This window comes from Ylistrum balloti, unplaced genomic scaffold, assembly GCF_031769215.1.
Source record: "Ylistrum balloti isolate Yb309-2 unplaced genomic scaffold, AGI_CSIRO_Ybal_v1 Utg370672, whole genome shotgun sequence".
NCBI lineage: Eukaryota > Metazoa > Mollusca > Bivalvia > Pectinida > Pectinidae > Ylistrum > Ylistrum balloti.
The window spans coordinates 29,884-53,654 of NW_026782406.1; the positions used below are offsets into that span (position 1 = coordinate 29,884).

General features: G+C 33.2%; 1 protein-coding gene across 1 annotated transcript; it reads right to left on the reverse strand.

The window, feature by feature from the left end:
- Positions 1-6,152: 6,152 nt before the first annotated feature.
- On the reverse strand, positions 6,153-22,710 carry LOC132557446 (glutathione S-transferase LANCL1-like). Its single transcript, XM_060221931.1, has 9 exons — positions 22,610-22,710; positions 17,088-17,205; positions 15,468-15,678; positions 14,771-14,915; positions 11,787-11,927; positions 10,908-11,099; positions 9,692-9,868; positions 7,951-8,023; positions 6,153-7,307 (listed from the first exon to the last, which is right to left on the reverse strand). Exons 1-9 carry the CDS (start codon positions 22,679-22,681, stop codon positions 7,231-7,233), a joined length of 1,206 nt encoding a protein of 401 aa, XP_060077914.1. The 5' UTR covers positions 22,682-22,710; the 3' UTR covers positions 6,153-7,230.
- Between the last annotated feature and the right edge of the window lie 1,061 nt (positions 22,711-23,771).

Sequence of the window (23,771 nt, forward strand, 5' to 3'; positions counted from 1 at the left end):
AATCTCCTCATGATATGATACCCTAAAAACTTGGAAATTAGATACAGCTTAATTCGTAAATAGCAAGCAAATACAGATATACAAATATTTATTCTATAACTACATCCTACTAGAGTTGACAATGTGATTGTTGATATTATTTATTCTATAACTACATCCTACTAGAAGTGAATGTGATTGTTGATATCATTTATTCTATAACTACATCCTACTAGAGTTGACAGTGTGATTGTTGATATCATTTATTCTATAACTACATCCTACTAGAAGTGAGTGTGATTGTTGATATCATTTATTCTATAACTACATCCTACTAGAGGTGACAGTGTGATTGTTGATATCATTTATTCTATAAATACATCCTACTAGAGGTGACAGTGTGATTGTTGATATTATTTATTCTATAACTACATCCTACTAGAAGTGAATGTGATTGTTGATATCATTTATTCTATAACTACATCCTACTAGAAGTGACAATGTGATTGTTGATATCATTTATTCTATAACTACATCCTACTAGAGGTGACAGTGTGATTGTTGATATCATTTATTCTATAAATACATCCTACTAGAGGTGACATTGTTGATATTATTTATTCTATAACTACATCCTACTGTGATTGTTGATATCATTTATTCTATAACTACATCCTACTAGAAGTGAGTGTGATTGTTGATATCACTTATTCTATAACTACATCCTACTAGAGTTGACACTGTGACTGTTGATATCATTTATTCTATAACTACATCCTACTAGGTGACAGTGTGAGTTGACAATGTGATTGTTGATATCATTTATTCTATAACTACATCCTACTAGAAGTGACAGTGTGATTGTTGATATCATTTATTCTATAACTACATCCTACTAGAGGTGACAGTGTGATTGTTGATATCATTTATTCTATAAATACATCCTACTAGAGGTGACAGTGTGATTGTTGATATCATTTATTCTATAACTACATCCTACTAGAAGTGACAATGTGATTGTTGATATCATTTATTCTATAACTACATCCTACTAGAGTTGACAATGTGATTGTTGATATCATTTATTCTATAACTACATCCTACTAGAAGTGACAATGTGATTGTTGATATCATTTATTCTATAACTACATCCTACTAGACAGTGTGATTGTTGTAGAGGTGACAGTGTGATTGTTGCTATCATTTATTCTATAACTACATCCTACTAGAAGTGAGTGTGATTGTTGATATCATTTATTCTATAACTACATCCTACTAGAGTTGACAATGTGATTGTTGATATCATTTATTCTATAACTACATCCTACTAGAAGTGACAGTGTGATTGTTGATATCATTTATTCTATAACTACATCCTACTAGAAGTGACAATGTGATTGTTGATATCATTTATTCTATAACTACATCCTACTAGAAGTGACAATGTGATTGTTGATATCATTTATTCTATAACTACATCCTACTAGAAGTGACAGTGTGATTGTTGATATCATTTATTCTATAACTACATCCTACTAGAGTTGACAATGTGATTGTTGCTATCATTTATTCTATAACTACATCCTACTAACAGTGACAATGTGATTGTTGACAATGTGTAATTGTTGATATCATTTATTCTATAACTACATCCTACTAGAAGTGAGTGTGATTGTTGATATCATTTATTCTATAACTACATCCTACTAGAAGTGAGTGTGATTGTTGATATCATTTATTCTATAACTACATCCTACTGGAAGTGACAGTGTGATTGTTGCTATCATTTATTCTATAACTACATCCTACTGGAAGTGACAATGTGATTGTTGATATTATTTATTCTATAACCACATCCTACTAGAGTTGACAATGTGATTGTTGCTATCATTTATTCTATAACTACATCCTACTAGAATTGACAGGTTGACTCTGTCACTACACACTATATTTTACAGGTTGACTCTGTAAATACATACTATGTAACCACATACTATAGTTTACAGGTTGACTCTGTAACAAAATACTATAGTTTACAGGTTGACTCTGTAACTACATACTATAGTTGACTGGTTGACTCTGTAACTACATACTATATTTGACTGGTTGACACTGTCACTGCATACTATAGTTTACAGGTTGATATTGTAACTACTTACTATAGTTGACAAGTTGAATTTATAGACAAGATGATAACGTAATGGAGTACCTTACAAATTGAATATTATTTTTGAAAGCATTTTCTTTTTTGTTGTTTTAGCATAATTAGTTACTCTCTGTCACAGCTTTAAATGTAGTCTTTTCAAATACTTTATGGTTTTATTTTCATGTGGTCCTTTTTGACCTGATTGTCTTTTCTGTAAGTGTACTGCCAAATATACAACACTATTGATTTTTCTTGTGACCATGGCACGCCTGTGCATTATTGTTTTCACTATGTGTGGTGTGTTTTAGTGATATTTTTGTATGCCATTTCAATGCAATGTATAGTGTAAATGAATTTAAGATTTTAAGACTTTTCCATGTATCAAGTTGTAGAATAGGGTATTCCACCCAGGAGGTTACAAAATATTGTAAAACCTGAGACTTTGCTGAGGGATTTACCACAGTCTTTGACCTTGAGGGTGAAATATCCTGTCCTTTATCTCAACATATGTTAGAGTATTTTTCTCTCATTCCTAAAATATTGATAAAATATTAGTTTCAGCATCAGTAATATTTGATGATGCAATATTTGACAAGTTGACAGAGAAAATGAATTCTCCTTACCTAGAAAATGAAAACAAAATATAAATACTTAGTGCATTAACTATTTGTACACATGTGTTTACATTGTGTCAGGTGATGACACCAGTAAGGAAGGGACATGGTTACATTTCTATGCACACATGCCTGTATTGCATAGGTGTGTGTAATACAAAAACAAAGAACCTTGGTGTAGTGTCCTAGACAGACCAATATTTCACCGGTAGAAATGAGAGATCTAGAAATAGAATTTTGTCACAGACTTTGATCTAACTCTGTGATAATACCGTCTGTATACACCGATTGACTTCACATTTGTTTCTGATACGCATGTAAATGATGGTGATAGCTCTCGGAGGTGACAACTTTGGTTGTAACTGGCCAAAATATCCCAGGAATATATTCTAAAGTGGAATAGTTCTTCAATGATATTTTGTATAAGAAGATACATTTATTTGGTTTAAAATTCTTTTTTTTTTTTTTTTTTTTTTTAAGTTGGCATTTGATTACCTGGCTATCTAAAGCTCAGTATCATTGCTTACACTTATTTTAATAATTGGAAGACATGATGTAATGATGGATTAATAGTTGCTAAATCAACGAAAATGAGTCCCCCATGAAAATCAATGATTTTTGGAAAATCCTTGAAAGCCTATGATTTTACAGTATCAAATGTTTCAAAACTGGAAAAATCTCAAATGTTTTCCAACGTCTTTTTTGAAATTCACTAAACGGTCTTGTATCCGTGTCAGTTGTCTTTTGAAATTTCATTGTCATCAAAACACCTCATCCCAAAGTTTCTATAAAAAAAAAACAGCTGTTTCACTCTCTGTGAACTGTTTGTTTGAAACATAACCAGGACTTCAAATGATTATCCAGGAACAGAAGTACAATTATTGAAATGCTTTATATATGATGATATACAAGACTGTTCCATTCAGATGTACTGTAATAGAATGGACGTGTGTAAACACCATATGTCTTGTATAAAATCACTTCTGTCCTTTCAGCTTTGCATTTTGTGTTTTCATGTTGTAAATCATTTAAATTTTTCATTCATTTCTGAATTCCTTTCATTGTTTCCAAGACTTAAATTTTCTTTATCATAAATCTTAATACAATTCTGTAGAGAATAAATTGCATGTTTCTAATACAATATTCAAGGATCATGTGTGTGCTTTAGTAATAATGAAAAATATACTGATATTTAACATTTGTGAAAGAAAAAAGTGAAATGAATAAAGGAATCGATTTTGAACTAATCTTTTGTTTTTTTGTTATGGTGGTTGTGAAATTTCCCAAAAGCAAGGAAGAAAGAAAAAAAGGAACAGAAACTCTGATACAAGTTTTATTTCATATTATTGAAATTTGGCATTATGCAAAACTTTTGAGCTTTTGAGTATTATGCTTGTAGAAGATATCATTTTCACTGCATCACTAAACTTAATACAGTATGTAAGAGGTTCAAGATGATAGATTCCCATCTGTGTTAAAACATGTACATAATATGTATAACAAATATTTCCCTATTTTCAAATCTGCCTATTTGTTACATGAGGGTCATCACCTATTCTTCATATAACATTCCTTCATTCCAATCAAATTTAATCAAATTCACATATGGAATAAAGCCACTAGACAGCTCACAATTTACTGCAAATAACAACCTTGACCTTGCCCTTACAAATCTCAGACTCAAACTTCAAGATATTTTCATGCTTTATAAATATGTGAAGTTTGATGGGAACCCTTTATTGAATAAACCCCTACAGCACTCACAGTGGTTTGAATAAAGCAAGAGGTCCAATGGGCCTGCTGCACACACTTAGCCCTTCAGGTGACCTAAAAAAAAGTGACACTGACCTTTGCACACTTGAAGTATGCTGAGAATCCTTATAGGAATGAAGCTGCTTAGAGTGCTGACATACTTAGATGTTACACAATTACATAAAGACAGGGAGATGGAAAAGAAAACCATACAGTCACCTCTAGTTTCACTAGTTAGGGACTAATAACATAATACTCTTTCTCAATTAGAATTTGCCATACAATGTTACAGTGACAAAAGTACAAATTATATCAGTGGAACGGATGAATGCTCCCTGAAAATAATAATATTGGAGGCTTTTCATTCTTAAATTTTGTATTTGGTCATATAAGTCTGATACTTAATGTGCATGTCAATTATAGTAAGCACTGATTGTTACTAGTATGCATGTTACTGGCTTTGAAACTGATTCAAAAAAGACATTTGGTATGTTATAAATTGTAACTTTCATCAGCATCAATTCATAAAATAGTCTTGCTTGGAATACAAAAGGGCAATAACTATGTTATTAAGGGGTTGCAGGCACTGACTTTGGTACAATGTACATTGTCTTTCATTATCCTTGTTTAAATGCAAGTTGTGCTCCAGACTCAAATTTTAACAAAGGGCAATAACTCTCTAAATAAGGGTTGTGGGCCTTGATTTTAATAATAATAGTAATAATAATAATATCTTTTATTTATCCAGGGTTGCATATTTAGACAAATCTAGTTTACAATATGGCCCTGAAGTAAATTATATACACATATCACAGAAAGATGTTACATTGGATGTTACCGGTACATAAAATACATTTTAGAACACATTATATCACCTTAGTGTGACTGATGTACACAGCAAGTTCCATGATCCTTTCTTAAAAGCAGGTAAAGTTATGCTTTGAAAATGAAAAGGACAGATGGAAAGACGAATGGACAAGCGGCAACTATACACTCCCTCTGAATAATTCCTGAAGCATAAAAATTACTGGTAAACTGTGGCAAAAACAATGTGTGATACAGTATATATTACAATTAAATATCATATTTATGGGTGAATGATCACAACAAATAATGGAGCAAAAACATTTCTTTACATTACAATACCAACACATTCTCTGTTTTATATAAACAATGTAGGCTAGGGTTTATTGTACTGGTATATTAGGTATTAACATTTTATAACAATGATGTAAGCAGAGGTCATCATTTATTTCATTGTCTCTAACAGGGATCATACCTAGGTCCTCTGTCTTACTAACCAACAACCAAGCTAGAGCGAATACCTCTTTAGCCGAGCGGAAAACAGCTAAATATGTTATTGAAACAAACAGTATCTTCTTCTAACTTAAGCTTTATGTGACAAAAAAATCATGCCACCCCTTTCAAGCAAATGTACATATTTGTTGCCTTTGTTGTAAGGTGGGTGTGCAAGGAAAAACCAACTGTTCTCGGTCATTAATTCTTTTAAACATTACACTACTTAACAATGTTGGTAAAGTTTGGTGACTGTGGTATATAACAGCACACATAATTACAGTATGGTTATTCATCAGAATTGGTTAACAATAGTAAATAACCCAAAACTAACAGCAAGTAGAATATCACATGTCCATCACATTTTGTACATATTGGATGATTTTGATTTATCCTCTCTCAATGAGCTGGTGTTTATGTATTCTTTTTAAATAAAACGATTATTGGTTCAAATGTCAAATACATACAGAATGAAAAAAAGCACTATGCTGACACATCATAAATGATATCAGCTAATCAATATTTTTTACACTGTTTATTGAAATCTCTGAAAAAAACTAAAACACTTCAGTTGGAGTTTGAAAGGGTTCTAAGTTATGTCATGGCTTGAACGAATATTCTGACCTTTGACCTTGAGGTCAAGGTCATAGTTACCTAATGACCATAAACTGCACATCGGCTATAGGTAACCAAGGTATACCTCAATTTTCAATAGGAAATCTTTAACATTTTTAAATGTTATTGCCCAGACAAGAAATTATTGAAAAAAATCATGCTCATTTGACCTTTGACCTTGAAGGCAAGGTTAGTGACCTAACAGCAGTTCACTGCACATCTTCTTGTAATAAAGATGTACAGCAAATTACAAAAAGGAACAAGGAACCTTTATAAAGGTTTCAAACAAGAAATTATCAGTATCCTAAATAAGAACTAAGAAACAGAACAAAATGAACAAATATTAAATCAATGTCTCCCTTCAATCATTCAAAGGGGCATACGAAAGCATACATATAAAATACACATGGAATATTGTCTTTATCACAATGGCACAATATAGATAAGTCATGGAAAGCCTCCCTTCCAAACAAGCAACGAACGTAGCACATAGAAGATGACAAACATGAAAGATAAACTTCCATTTTGCTGATTATACAAATAAACTGGAAAGTCAATCTTTTCAAATGCAATTCAGGAACATTAAAAAGTTGGGACACATTTTTAATGTCAATCATTTCACAATTCATCAAAATCCTGGCAATTCACTACTTTCATTTATAGGAGAATTGTTTCAGGATTCGGGACTGTATCTCTAAATGTCAAGAAGTGAATCTACTTGGCAGATACCTTGGGTACATGCATTAGTTGTACGAATATTATCAAATGTGTTAGGAAGTTGACAAGCTTAAATCTATAAGAAGGTGCTAATGTACGTCCTCCAGATGCTCACAGTTCAAACGCTGGAAATTTAGCATTAGAAGGATCCAGTATATCAATAAGGAAGTATATAGTGCCTGCCATACCTGGAAAGAAAAGAATTTCATCAAAACACAGATCCAGTGACAGGTTAGTCTGCAGTAATACACTATCTTTAAAGATACAATCATGGGAAAAGATCAAAATTACAAAACCTTGTGATCACAGTCTAAATACACATGTCCTCTTCATTGGTAAAAAGTGATTTTTCAGTTCCTCAAAAACATAATTATTAAGAATCTGATATATTTCATATTTTTAATGTATATGACTTTAAAAATTGATCAAATTTATGTTAGAGTGTAGCACTATATATATCATGATCCATCTAATAAGGATCTTCGGTACTCCAGGAATTACAATCTCTTTCACTCTCAGCGACTTTTAATCCATTACAATATACTGCTATGCGACCAATGTTATGTACACCAAAGGATCATGCCACAGGGGACTTTTTTTTATTTTGCTATGACATACTCCAGGGGTGCAGAGAGTGAAATTGATTTAAAACCCCTGGCGTGATATATAGTGCTACACTCTAACATAAATTTTGTCATTTTTCACAAGAAAGAGTGTAGAAACGTGTTATACCAATCCAAACCTTACGAATTAACAAATAAACACACAATAAATTGTACACCCTGTATCACCTGGCATGTAAAAAAACTAAGTTATTGTGCGATAACTTACCTTCAAATAGTGAGTATGGAGTGTCAGGTGTGCGACAACCATGTCTACCATAGTCACAGCACCACTCTGCAAACTACAGAAAACAAAATCAGATGTTTGGTTTCTAGTTTAAAAGAAAGTTTTTTAATTCATTATATAAGATAATGAAGCTGCAAGTTATGCTGTAATGCATATAGAGAGTATTTTCCATGAGTTTCCACTTCATTTAAGATTTTTAAGACAAGTCTAAGGAATATTCATTTTTGCAATCTGCTGGTAAGCTAAATGTTAAGACACTGAGACAGACCTAGAATCTGGCACAAGATAATTAAGAATGGCACTGTCAGATTCTGTTTCTCATATGATCAAGATATGTATTTGAAAACATTTAGGACAACACAAAAAGTAAATGGTAACAGTTTTCACTTCATTCCGCCGCTGTGAAATCACAAATGTTTTTACAAAGTCATGTCTTTTTGTGAATTCACAATTTGTGAGACAAAGTCATGTCTATTGTGAAATCACATTTGTTTTACAAAGTCATGTTTTTGTAAAATCACAATTTCTGTGACAAAGTTGCTATTTAAAGTCCCTAACTCATCCAAAAAGATGGGATTACAGCTTTTACCATCTATAAGCCAGGCAATCCCCGTCATCCATCTCTATCAAGATTTAACTTAAAAACTAAACTGAATTGTACCTGCTGTCCATTGCATAATTTTAAGAATTATAGTCATTTAAATAGAGCTTCCCTATGTATGTAAGGTGAGTAGGTACTGAGAGTATATTTTGTGGTAGACTGCCATGATATGTCCGTGTGAGGTGAGTAGGTACTGAGAGTATATTTTTGTGGTAGACTGCCACGATATGTCTGTGTAAGGTGAGTAGGTATTGAGAGTATATTTTTGTGGTAGACTGCCACGATATGTCCGTGTGAGGTGAGTAGGTACTGGGAGTATATTTTTGTAGTAGACTGCCATGATATGTCTGTGTAAGGTGAGTAGGTACTGAGAGTATATTTGTGTGGTAGACTGCAATGATAAGCCCGTGTGAGATGAGTAAGTACTGAGAGTATATTTGTGTGGTAGACTGCCACGATATGTCTGTGTAAGGTGAGTAGGTACTGAGAGTATATTTGTGTGGTAAACTGCAATGATAAGCCCGTGTGAGATGAGTAAGTACTGAGAGTATATTTGTGTGGTAGACTGCCACGATATGTCCGTGTGAGGTGAATAGGTACTGAGATAATATTTTTGTGGTAGACTGCCACGATATGTTCATGTAAGGTGATTTGGTATTGAGCGGTTATTTTTGTGGTAGACTGCCATGGTATGGCCGTGTGATGTAATTTGGTATTGAGAGTATATCTTTATGTTATGCTGCCATGTATGTTCATATAACCCTTCTTGTGAATTGATCGTGTGGAAATGAAGTATAATACTGCTGAAGTGAACTTTTATACTGACACAGAGCAAACCAACTGTCACACTTCATTAATGTTGTTGTTAATCATAGAGTAGAGAGTACAGGCTTAAAGTCTGGTAAGTCATGATCAAGAGACAAAAATCCAAAGCCTTCTTCACAGGGACTGACACTCAACTAATGGCCAAAGGTCATTGGAGATGTAAGAAAAAAAATTAGAAGATGATAAAAGAGAAGAGATCAGATCCTAAATTTAGTTGCCTATTCAAAGTCATGCAATAGGGGTACCAGGTACAAATCTTCTGCCTTAAGATAGTCCGTGTAACAAATGACGACTTACCTTGTATGCCTTGTAGAGATATTCCTGGTTGCTAGTCAGCTTGTACAACGTTAGAAAAGCGTAGGCGTTACCTGCCGTACCATGGCAGATTCCATAGCCTTTTTTTAGAATCCCACGTTCCCATATCACATCAGTACATTTCTTGGCTGCCTCCAGATACTTGGAATCACCAAATGCCTACATTAACATACAGGAATAAGGAGTTAATGTATAATTAATACTGTTAAGATGCTGATTATAAGGTTTCTGTTTTTCATCACTTTAAATGATGGCAAGAAAAAGGACCTAATCCAAGCATGAATATAATGAAAAATACACCCTTTTTGGCTTTCAATTTTTAAAGAATTGAAAAATGTGGGCAATGTTTTTTGGGGTTTACTTTCAACTTATATATGACAATAAATTTGAATGCTGTCGCCACTGGTCTGTCAAATATATCAACAATAGAAGACAATGTATATAACATCAAAACAAATACTTATAGGTCAAGGTCATTACATCCTCAATAATCTAGAGGTTATGATCACTGCACCTCTGGAACATTTCACAGCCAAATTGAAGGCACAAGTGAAATTATGTGATTGGTATAGAGTGGGGTTCAGGAGAAAAAACTGACGAATCACAGATTGTTATGTTCTATTTTTGATCACAAATGAGCAACATCCAATTTCGAATCTCGTTCAACATATGTCACTATAGACATGGATCACTATACACAGAATGTCACAGTACATCAGACATCATCAAAGGCAGGAGGCCAATGTAGACAGGGATCATTATACTCAAGATGTCACAATACACAAGACGTCAATATAGACAGGAAGTCACTATCGACAGGGATCACTATACTCAAGATGTCACAACATACAAGACGTCAATATAGACAGGAAGTCACTATCGACAGGGATCACTATACTCAAGATGTCACAACACACAAGATGTCAATATAGACAGGAAGTCACTATAGACAGGGATCACTATACTAAAGATGTCACAACACACAAGACGTCAATATTGACAGGAAGTCACTATAGACAGGGATCAATATACTAAAGATGTCACAACACACAAGACGTCAATATTGACAGGAAGTAACTATAGATAGAGCTCATTAAACACATCAGTTAAGATTATTTATTTCGCATCTAATTTCCAAGATTTTTCATCATGATCATTTGTACATGTACCACTGACACCACAAAACACTGGTTGTTACCTTATAAGCCGATACAAACAGATAGATCCAGCCTGGTGCTCCATGACACCAGTGTATCAGCTTGTCTCCATTTTCACTTTCCAGGGACGATGGACCATTTCCAGATGGGAACCTTAAACCCAGCATATAATCCACACTAGGCTTCACAAAATCTGTGATCAGGGCCTTGTACTTCCCTGTGGGATCAGTAACCTAAAAAACCAAAAGGTATCTCATATTACATTAGATATTTTAACATTTTGGCGCCCAAGTGTTAGAACCCATTCTGTTATGGTTTAAAGTATATCAATAGGTTTGACAATCAAGTCCAGTATTTGTTACAAATTTTATTTATTGAGGTATTCACAGCTTCTATTTTGATTTGCAAGGTCATCAACAACTGTTTTCTGCAAAATTAATGGCAGTGTATACCATGCAATATGGCAACATGCTAGGACTTTAGTCATTTACTTTGAATAATCTCATTTTCAATTTATTTATATGCATGAGTGCATGATTTGATTTTCTCTTCCATTTCCTTGCAGCTTTGAATTTGTCTATCTTAATTCATTCATTGCTTACTAGAAATCTACTGGAAAATACAAATTTTTGAATGAGTATAAATTTCTATAGTAGCAATAGTCTTTGATTGGTACTCTACATTCCAACTTTGCTATCAAGAAATTTCTACAAACACTGTGTAGACTGTTACTGAAATTCTTCAATATTTGTTCAAGAACTGATACTTGAAGAAGACATGACAGAAATATACTACACTGTTTCAAACACTCTTCAGTAAAGTTTTTAAAAGAAATATATTTTTAATTATTTATCAAATGTGCACTGTTTGCATTTATTGATGACACTCATCACAGTCAACAAACAAAAACAAATCATTACCTGCATCAGAGTGGTGAGGATACCTGCTAGACCATGAGCTGCTCCTAAATAGTACTTATCATGCCACTGATACATGAGAGGGTGACTGAACCCCTCCTTCCTCGACAACCCTCGCCCTCTGTCTATCACTGACTGGAAAACCTGTTAGAGACATCCATTTGCCTTCATCACAGTATATACCTGGTACTTATCATAGGCATCAACAGAAAAGAAGATGCAGACAAACCAAATGTTAAATTTGATCAATATCAGATCAGATCCTTCACTCAAAAACAAGAAGGCCTGCGTCATTCGTCTGGTGCTCAATATTTCTCTTCCATAGATTAATATATCATACCCAATAATTATAAAATAGGTTCCAAATCTATATCAACATTGTTTAAACCTGCTTCAATGCACTAGTCAGCATTTAACACTCATTAATCATCTTACTTAATTGAACATTTTCTGGAAACAAATTTGATCCCTTAAATATGGGTCAAGATCATTTCCAATTTCAAACATGTTCAGACATGCTAACAATGGACAGACTGACAACAGATACTGGACCACAGCATATAACCATTATTGGCCTATCAGATCAGGTGGGCGAAGCAGGGCAACATTGGATTTTCTTTCAAGTATTGTAACTGTGTTATGTTAAAGAAATGATATTAAATATTTCATATAAGTTAAATAATTTTGTACAAATTTGAAGTTAATGTTTATCATGTGTGCATTTTGAGAAACTGTCTCTTATGAATGTGAAGTTGTTTTAGGGGACAATTGTAAATCTACACTGTAGAGTGACAAATTTTTGCATAGAAAGTGCTGAGAATAAGCAGTCCTGATTTTGTGTTCATTTGTTTTTTGTTTGTTTTCCTTTCATATCACTTCAACTAAACTGATGTAAGATTAATTAGATTGTTAATTAAGGTAAAGCCTATATCCGTCCTTATTGTACATATATGTGAATTATCTGTCTTGTCATCTCCTAGGTGATGCTTGTCTTACCTTGTAAATGACAGAATTATCTGTCTTGTCATCGCCAAGGTGATGCTTGTCTTACCTTGTAAATAACAGAATTATCTGTCTTGTCATCTCCTAGGTGATGCTTGTCTTACATTGTAAATGACAGAATTATCTGTCTTGTCATCTCCTAGGTGATGCTTGTCTTACCTTGTAAATGACAGAATTATCTACTTTGTCATCTCCTAGGTGATGCTTGTCTTACCTTGTAAATGACAGAGTTATCTACCTTGTCATCTCTTAGGTGATGCTTGTCTTACCTTGTAAATGACAGAGTTATCTACCTTGTCATCTCCTAGGTGATGCTTGTCTTACCTTGTAAATGACAGAATTATCTGTCTTGTCATCTCCTAGGTGATACTTGTCTTACCTTGTAAATGACAGAACTATCTACCTTGCAGCTCCTAGGTGATGCTTGTCTTACCTTGTAAATGACAAAATTACCTTGTCACTAGGTGAACCTTGTAAATGACAGAATTATCTGTTGTATCTCCTAGGTGTGTGTCATTGTAAATGACAGAATTATCTACCTTGTCATCTCCTAGGTGATGCTTGTCTTACATTGTAAATAACAGAATTATCTGTCTTGTCATCTCCTCGGTGATACTTGTCTTACCTTGTAAATGACAGAATTATCTACCTTGTCATCTCCTAGGTGACGCTTGTCTTACCTTGTAAATGACAGAATTATCTACCTTGTCATCTCCTAGGTGATACTTGTCTTACCTTGTAAATGACAGAATTATCTACCTTGTCATCTCCTTGGTGATGCTTGTCTTACATTGTAAATAACAGAATTATCTGTTCATCTTAGGTGATACTTGTTTACCTTGTAAATGACAGAATATCTACCTTGCAGCTCCTAGGTGATGCTGTCTTACCTTGTAAATGACAGAATTATCTACCTTGTCATCTCCTAGGTGACGCTTGTCTTACCTTCTAAATGACAGAATTATCTACCTTGTCATCTCCTGGGTGATACTTGTCTTACCTTGTAAATGACAGAATTATCTACCTTGCAGCTCCTAGGTGATGCTTGTCTTACCTTGTAAATGACAGAATTATCTACCTTGCAGCTCCTAGGTGATGCTTGTCTTACCTTGTAAATGACAGAATTATCTACCTTGTCATCTCCTTGGTGATGCTTGTCTTACATTGTAAATAACAGAATTATCTGTCTTGTCATCTCCTAGGTGATACTTGTCTTACCTTGTAAATGACAGAACTATCTACCTTGCAGCTCCTAGGTGATGCTTGTCTTACCTTGTAAATGACAGAATTATCTACCTTGTCATCTCCTAGGTGATGCTTGTCTTACCTTCTAAATGACAGAATTATCTACCTTGTCATCTCCTGGGTGATACTTGTCTTACCTTGTAAATGACAGAATTATCTACCTTGTCATCTCCTTGGTGATGCTTGTCTTACATTGTAAATAACAGAATTATCTGTCTTGTCATCTCCTAGGTGATACTTGTCTTACCTTGTAAATGACAGAACTATCTACCTTGCAGCTCCTAGGTGATGCTTGTCTTACCTTGTAAATGACAGAATTATCTACCTTGTCATCTCCTAGGTGATGCTTGTCTTACCTTGTAAATGACAAAGTTATCTACCTTGTCATCTCCTAGGTGATGCTTGTCTTACCATGTAAATGACAGAATTATCTAACTTGTCATCTCCTAGGTGATACTTGTCTTACCTTGTAAATGACAGAACTATCTACCTTGCAGCTCCTAGGTGACGCTTGTCTTACCTTGTAATTGACAGAATTATCGACCTTGTCATCTCCTAGGTGACGCTTGACTTACATTGTCAATGACAGAATTATCTACCTTGTCATCGCCTAGGTAATGCTTGTCTTACCTTGTAAATGACAGAATTATCTACCTTGTCATCTCCTAGGTGATGCTTGTCTTACTTTGTAAATGACAGAGTTATCTACCTTGTCATTTCCTAGGTGATGCTTGTCTTACCTTGTAAATGACAGAATTATCTATCTTGTCATCTCCTAGGTGGCGCTGGACAAACAGAAGAGCAAACAGATAACCACATCGACCAAAAAGGATTTCATCAGGAAGGTTACGGTCTGAACACACACCATCATGCATAGCCTCCAATCTGTAAGGTATACAAATAGAGCAATGGATTGGTAAACACAGATGTAATTCATAAACTATAGGAAGTTGACCACACATTGTATATTTGCATAGCTTCAAAACTAATTTCTGTTTCTATAAATTGCCTATTTGGTAAAATTGATAAATAATATAGATATGCAGAAAAACGATTATGCAGCTACAACAAGGAACTCACAAAAATTATTTTTTTAAATGTTTCTCAAAATTGTATTTTGAAACTTAGAATTGCTAAATGATTCAGCTTCGTTACAGTATTTATCAAGCAATAACTAATATAAGCCAAATGCCTTGTAATAACTTCACTCAGATCCATTCATTTTAGTCCAAAATATCAACAAAGGAAACTTCAGTTGATCATTATTTTGCAATAAGCTCAATAAGACCCTACTTCTGATTTGATATCTATAACACCTAGGGCTTATCACAGGAAAAACACAGTATTGATAATAATGAACTTTATCTATTGAAGATATTAGATGTGTTCAATAAAACTTTTACATGATCATCTAAATCTGTCTATTACTATGCCTGCCTTTTTATCAGCTCTTGTGCTTTGTCAGCTTTGCCCATCTCACTGCAAACCACAGCACCTAAAGCTAGAGGCCCTGCATCACCACACAGAAACGTCACTCTCCGACCTTTAAGGTGTCGCAGATGATGCTTAATATGGCTGTATGCACGTTCCAGGTACTGTGTATCTTTTCCAAGTTTATTGTACATGTGCCAATGAAGATATGAAATGCCTATAAGAATTAAAGGGAAATAGTTTTAGTCAAGCATATATAGTGCAAAGAAAATAATTTCACTTTATCTAAATGAACTGGAGCTTGTTATTACCAATATAAAACAGAGTCACTATTGTCAGTGAAGTCTACTGTTTCAGTGTTCAGATGCCTAATGGTCCAGCAGTACACAAATTTCTACCATATACAAGAGATCCTAGAAGTACTTATCCAATTAGCCAAGCCCTTTATGCTTGTTAAGTCAGGTACCTGTGTGAATTTGTTTACATAAGGTAATTAAATATGTTAGGGTCACGATGATTGTGGTTTCCTAATTATCAATGGATCAAACCACAACTGTTTCATCGCGGTACCAGTAACCAATTTATCTTTCTGTAGAAAATCTTTTTTTTTTTTTGAATCTGACCCCAAAAAAAACCTGCGCACAATACCCGAGTGCGCACTATACCCGCAAATTTACGGTATCTTGACTCTCAACTCTTTATGATCCTTATATATTAGCTCTTTATCAGTTGGATTGCTTCTCCTCTTTTCTCTCAATCATATTTTGTATCAACAATAATGACAGGTGTATCAAACATATGGAAATAGCAATAAACATGGAGGACTATCAAACATCCACCTAGAGCAAAGTATCAAGGACCAAGGTGAATTAAACTACTAATGAATTTAAAGAACAGCCCATCTACTGAAGCATTTTGTGAAAAACGATGATACCAAGATGGTCACTTATAGAATATTTACTTTGTATCAGCTAAAATATTAAACATGCATAACTAAGGTCCAAAGTGAATCTTTTTTCTTATCAAATCATCCATTACTTCGTTAGAAATAGCAATAACAAATTTTTATTGTTCCAATTCAAGATGACCATTTATCAGCTATTTTTTTTCCTGATCAGTCGATGAATCAGACAGGCACTACAAGAGACCAATGAGAACTTACATATCAAATTTGAAAGAGATCTCTAATGCTTTTCAAGAAATAGCAATTACAATATTTCATTGTGAAAACCCTAGATGGCTGCCTGTCGCCCATTTTTTTCCTGATTACCCACAAAACTGAAAAGGTGCCATTAGAGCACAGAAGAAACCAAAATTATCCATCTAGAACTTCTCAAAATATAGTGTTAACAAACTTTCATTGTCAGAATCCAAGAAAGATGGCATACAAGCATTTTGGAGCAGAAATAGCTGTCTTTTACTACAGATTTCTAATGAGTAAAACTTGCTTGAATTTCAAGAACCTGTACACATCACTTACTGAAGCAACTAAAATTTTGCAAAAAAAAAAAATAAAATTCATTTCTCTATTGAAGATATCTTATAAAATCGTTGAGGAGATATCTTACAAAATCGTTGAGAAGATATCTTACAAAATCGTAAGTTTAAAAAATCAGTCTGACTTACCTCCCATACCGGTATACAAGGTGTAGTTTGCATCTGTATCATCGTCTAACCCTCTGTACAATTTCTGTAGCAATCTTTCTATGTGTGGCCGTAGCAGCTCTTGTTGACTTATCAATAACTGTCACATAAAATATAATATTCAATGTCTTTGCTATTGATTCATGTATAGGTTTTTTTATCTACAGTGCATTTTATCTGTAGTTATACCTGGTACTGTTGAAAAACACACGAAGCTTGGTAGTTTCAGTCTTTGTACTTAGAACACTGTTCAGGAATTGAAATAGTATAAAAGCAATGTAAGGATTCTGTCCAAGAAATGAAGTTTTATTGCAGTATGCTGACAAAAGTTGGTTATAGTTGTAATTGTGTAGTTTGTTATGTCTGAGTTCCAGAGCACATCTTTCCTCTCAGATTCCACACTAGCCAAAGTGGTTGTGACATTATATCATTGTCATCATCACCATTAATAAATCACACCACATCAGTCTGTCAGAAGACAATTATACATACTATTACGATGAATTCCTAGAAGAAGCCAAATGGGTCTTGACCAAGTGTCATGCATTTGAACTGTATTTAAAACTTAAAATGAAATTATACATGTCATTCTAGCATGTTACTCTAGCCAAGATATAACAGGGGCTTTTGAAAAATAAGAGAATCAAAATACTGTAACATGTAACCCTTCTTATCTTCAAATTTATTTAAATGAACCGTTCACTCTGCTACAGGTATACTATGATGATCAATTAGGTTTTGATAAATATTGATTAAAAGAAGTTGTTTGATAATTGTAACATATCATTCTTCTTTGACCTTGAAAGTGGATCAAGACCATTTCATTGGGAAGCCATAATTTGATGCCTATAAGACATTTGAACAAATGAGTGCAATTTGTATCTGCTTGCTAGTGACAAAATGTAATGGCCATTAGCATGGCCTTTCAGTAATTATTTTTATAGAGCAGAAGTCATTTGATGAATTTAAAACATTTGACCAATATCAATACTCACAGTATTTTGGTTACTGAGAAGTTACAATTGTATATATCTCACATTTTACCTTGACCAGTGACATTGAAAGGAAGTCAAGGTCATTCATTGACCAGACCTGGTACTCTTTACCTGAAATCACTAAGTCACAGAGATGCTTGATTTAGCTTAGAATGACCCAGAAGTACATGTGTTTTACATAAAATCATTGTTTGAACAGGAACTACATTTTGATGAAAAAGAAATCAAAATAAAATTATAGTGCAAAAATGGCAGATGTTTGTTTTTATGTATGCACCTTTTCTTCTGGGTTAAATTAATTTTCTATTGTTAATCTTTTGTTTTCTCAAATAAGCCATAATTCTCGGCAGACTTTTTTTTTGTAAAACAAACTGTTTAAAAAAAGTTGTTCTTTCATCTCTCTGTGTTCCACTAGCTAGTTAGACAAAATCAGAAATGATTCATCAAAGGAAATAATTTAAAAATCATCATTTTTCAATATAAGACATGCATGTTTGAAAGGATTTTGACATGTAAAAATGTGTATTAAGAAAATTACACAAATTTGCCAAAAAATATATACTCAAAAATGTAATAGTAAATGATTTCAATAACACATTTTCATTCTTTCTGGCAGCGTAACATGTAACATCAACCAAAATTATTCAAATGAAAGGTCAAACAAGTCAATATTATAGTTCAAATGATACGGTTCGACAAAATGTCTGTTTCAAAATACATAACAGTCTGAAACTGATGTCTAGACTCTGTATCAACAAAATATTTGAAAAGAACAAAATCAACATGACAAATGTATTCCGCTAATGTTTTCAGGCCTAACGTTCATCTTCAGGCAATACATTTATTATATTGTCTTGGTAACCACATTATGACATCATATATACTACGTAAGAGAAGGGAAGATAAAGTTATCATTTACAGTATATTGACATAACAATTATGAGTGTTTGTTATCCATCAAATATATGTAAAAGATTTTTTCAATACATTAACTTACATTTAGAGCTGGTTTAAATATTTTGACAAACATTTCCTCTATACACGGTCTTTTCGTTGTACACAAATCGGCCATTTTGTTTTCAGAATCATCGAATTTGGCCCTAGTTAGAATTCTTATGAGATTGGCTGGTCCCCGTTTACTCTAGAATTTCTGATGCTTGAACCAAATTCCGCCTTTTTTTCACTTTTATGTAACAAGGGGATAGCGTCCTTTGCTGCCTGGATTATATTGTTGTTGCAAGAATTGTGTGTTACAACAAATGGTAGGGAGGTCAGCTCAAAAAATGAACCACCTAGAAAACATTTTAAAACATGTTTTTTGGACAAAACTCAAAGAAAGAGGAATTTTGGTGCAAAAATTTTGGAAATCGGTTGAGCGGTTCAAAAGTTACATCAATTTTTGTACCTCGAAAAGCGACCCTTTTTCTGTTTTTAGCAAATAGTCCCTAAAAGAGGCATGTTTGAGGCCTTATATCTGAAAATATGGTTATGATATGTATTGTCTGATTGTTGTAGGGTGCCAAGTTCCCCTTAAGCTTCAAAAAGAAACATTTACTTAGTTTAGGTGGGGACAGATAAAAAAAAAATTGGCAGCTGAACATGAGGAATTATTCGTTTGGACTTAGTTTTTTTGAGAAATGTGTCGGCACCCCTCTTTGCTAGACTACCACTTTTGAAGAACTTTATCTTAAAAAGTAATCACCCAATTTATCCAAATCTCCTTATTTTTACAGATCACAATGCATTTTCTTGAAAAAAAATTCCAGTTAGGGTTTAAGATCATTATTTTTTTTAATATTTTGATATCAAATACCCTGCGCAGCCCCTTTTTGAGACGAAATCGAAAATTTCAGAAAAAATGACTTTTTTGATGCAGAAAGCTCAAAAAAAATCTGGAATTTTTTTTATATGGTGTTTCTTGTTGATCTTTGTATGTTTTATCAGAAAATATGTAATATTTCCCCTAAAAAATTTTTTTGAAAGCAACAGCTCCAAAATACAGCTGCCAAAGAGGTATATTTTTAGCCCCGAAAAGACGAAAAATAACATTTTTTCAGGACAAAAAGATCTTCAACTACTCCCAGGTGGTAATAAAATGACAATTTATATAAGAATGCTTATTTCTACATACAAATGATCAAGTTTTAACTCAAAACAACAATTTTTTGCAACATTTAAGGTTGTTTTTCTACGTTTTGAAAATTTTGGATAAAACCTGAAATTTGTGTTTAATCATGAAATGCGAGAAGAATATAAACTATTGTATGGTGTATAAGGTATCATTTTAAAGATAGAAATATGTAGAATGCAACTAGCACATATTTGTACCTCTATCTATTAACAGCACCAAGTATTTCTATAAAAACCTAGCCCTACCCCAAAATCAAACATTCTCAGAAGGTGAACCCCCCCCCCAATTTTTTTTTTACTCCTACAAACAATATCATTTGAGAAAAAATGTTCCTGTTGATATTAGTTCACCTTTTATAAGCCTTAAGAGTTGAAACACGGTTATTCTTGTCTTTATAAGTTTATCCTTAAGATTAAGATAAAAGCACAAAAAATAGGTAAATCTGTCATTATCTAGCATAAGTTATTTTTAACATCAATGTTAAAATTTAACGGTCATAAAAATTGTTATCTAATTAATTCATTGATAGTATTGAAAAAAAAGTAAAAACAATCATCACATACTTATCAAACTGCAAATAAAAAAGTGTATTGGATTGTAAATAAAACTTATCACACTTACCAAAAATAAAATGAAAATCAGTATATCAGAGCGTGTAAACAAACTAAAAAGAAAATAAATCAAAATAATTTTTTTTTTTTTAGAAAAAGATTTATTTAGATTAAAAATTAAATAAAATAAATCACAATTATTATTCTTCCTCTGAAAAATTTGACAACTTAAAAAGAAACCAAAATAAGGTAAAATAAAACTTAAATAAATAAAAGAGATTTTAAAAAGTGTCATAAATTAGCAAAACAATTAAAAATATAAAGAATTTCAACAAAATAAATAAAACAACTTTCTTTCACTTCAACAATACCCCCTTGCATTGATAAAGAAGGGCAGTTCTTACATTCAGAAGGAATTTAACAACCAAGATATAGACCAAAATCAACTTTCTGAGTTAAGAAGAATGGGCTAGTTGAGAGGGAGTATAATCATGATATTTTACAGAGAAAATTGTTTTCTCATCAAATGTTCATTCATTTATTTCATGGAAAATAATTTGTATTTGTGACTTAAAAGATTAAGAAAAGTAAAGTATGGTTCTGTGTTCAGAAAATGTTTTTGTTATACCCCCAAACATATTTTTCTTAACCACAGCAACTATTCCCCCCCCCCCCCCCCTTTTTTCTTTTGTTCTAAAACATACTTTTATATAAATCCTAAAGAAAATCGAATGTTTCCTTTGATATTTAACATAAAAACCCCAAAATGTTCCGAATGGACATACTGATGTCCCATTGGTCAATTTTGTTTACCGGGTCGGGAGGATTTGCACCCGGCCTGCAGCAGCAGCAAAGTTCGATAACTCATACAAACAAAACATTGTGGCAAAAGTCATTCAAATATCCAATGATTTCCGCTGGCTGCTCTTGTTATTTTGTTGAAACCTTGGTTACCAATCGCTAGATGAAGGTCCAGGCTACCATAATCCAAGTGATCCCTGTTCGCGGCGAAGTGATATCACGGTAAAAAAACACTGTTTTGCAAATTTATATTTTTTACAGTGTGATCCCTATACTTTTTCAAAAGAGATCACTCAGTTTCAAAAACTAGACTATATTTCCTAAATTTTAAGCCATTAATGGTAAAAATTGGTCCAGTAATAGCCAGCGGATTTAATTCTGAACTTGGCACACTTGTTGACACATAAATCAACATGGCGGCCGAATTTTTGGAAACGACTTCACTTCGAACTCCATGCAATGGTAGGAATTTATATCTTATTACAAAATAATTACCAAAATAAGAAAATAGAAGTCTTGAACTTTATTTTGATATATTTCTATCCCCCAACTACGCTTATTTGATATTTTAATTTTAGTGTGAAAAACCCGAAAAAATGGGGTTTTTTGCTCCAACAGAACGTAATAAGCCTGTAAATGACCGTCGCCGACCTCCCTACAAATGGTATGTTGTTGCTGTTTTCCGATGTGACTTTTGTTTTCCTTAGTTCTTCTACTGGGATAACCTGAGCCCGATTTAAACCGTTTGTTATTAATTTGTCCGGGTAGTGCTGTATAGTCAGGAAATATCGTAATTCATATGTGTGTGTACCTAATTGCTTATTAGTATTTGGTTATGATTGATCATTTTGGAGGACCGCGTGAAAAATTAGTATACTTATACTAAACATGTTACCTTCTGAAAAGAATTATTATTGTTATGCATACTCATGACATTGACTGGTTTTATTTCTCATATTTCCTTCGTGTTAAGAAAACCTTGTAATTTATTTAAAGAAAAAACATTGAAACCATGTGTGTACTAACCTTTCCGTCGTCACCGACAAGGGACTTCCCGTCGTATACAGAGAATTTGTTTTCAAATGCTCTTCCATCCATGCTTTTATGTTTTCAACTTTTCGGTTTGTTTACACCGGAAGCGGCAATGGTAGCAGTAAACAGTTAATTTGCATTTTTCCTGAAATTATTTGTCATGTTTGAGATATACAGGTATAGCAGATTGGTTATGAAAAATACATCATTACATGTATATATATTTATAAACTGTATAACAATTACATTAACAGTAGAGAGATGAAATTTGTGTAAAAAAAAAAATTCCTCTGATTTCTGACATTTGATTGTCATGGTTACCTACTGAAAAAATGCTAAAAATGCAAAAATACTGCTAATTCCAATCCAACACTACAACTTTCTAGGAGAAATTTAATTCTAATCACCTATCTTACAATCAACAACACTGTCGTGGTAACAAAGTACTTACATTTCAGCAAATTCCAACTCGGAAATTCTTCATAACATGACCACATGTAAACACTATGAAAATTTCACTTCCTGTAAAGCTAGTTTTTGGTGCGTAGACACAGATTCGAGACTGCCCAAACAGTAATCTCCAACACAAAGCTAAAATATTATCCTGAAAAAAATGAAACCCCACATTGTCCACTTTAACATGACAGGACCAATTTTAGCAAGGATTTTTTTTTTCATTTTTAATTAAAACCTTTATAATGGGGTAATCTAATGAGCAAAAAAATCACCCATGGCCACACCGAGAAACTGTGTACTGCTACCTTATACATCACAATTAGTTTTTTTAATTTCATTAAAATCCCTCTGAGTGTCTAGAAAATGATCACACGAACAAAACAATATATCGCTTTACTGTGTATCTTGAATAGCTATCGAGTAATATGGATTTTCCCGCATGGTGTGTTTTGACCAATTCTGCTCTCAAATTAGGAAGAAAGGGAGGTAATTTGAAAAATTAAAACCTCAATAAGTCTTAAATTTACTTGAATAAAGTTGCAATTGAAACTGAATCAAGTAGTTTGTGCTTCTGTGAATTTAGATAACTGAAAAGCAGATTGATACTACATATATAAAGTCTTATGTTATGACGTCATGGTAACAGCTGATGTCATCAGTACTATGACGTCATCAATTGCTAATGATGGCTTCACCAATG

Excerpts from the sequence above, each read along its gene's own strand:
- LOC132557446 (XM_060221931.1), bottom strand. The coding sequence starts at position 22,681 with ATGGATGGAAGAGCATTTGAAAACAAATTCTCTGTATACGACGGGAAG. Across the intron at positions 17,206-22,609 it reads TTGTCGGTGACGACGGAAAG|TTATTGATAAGTCAACAAGA; the intron begins GTTAGTACACAC and ends TTTATGTGACAG. Across the intron at positions 7,308-7,950 it reads TCCATACTCACTATTTGAAG|GTATGGCAGGCACTATATAC; the intron begins GTAAGTTATCGC and ends TTTTCTTTCCAG.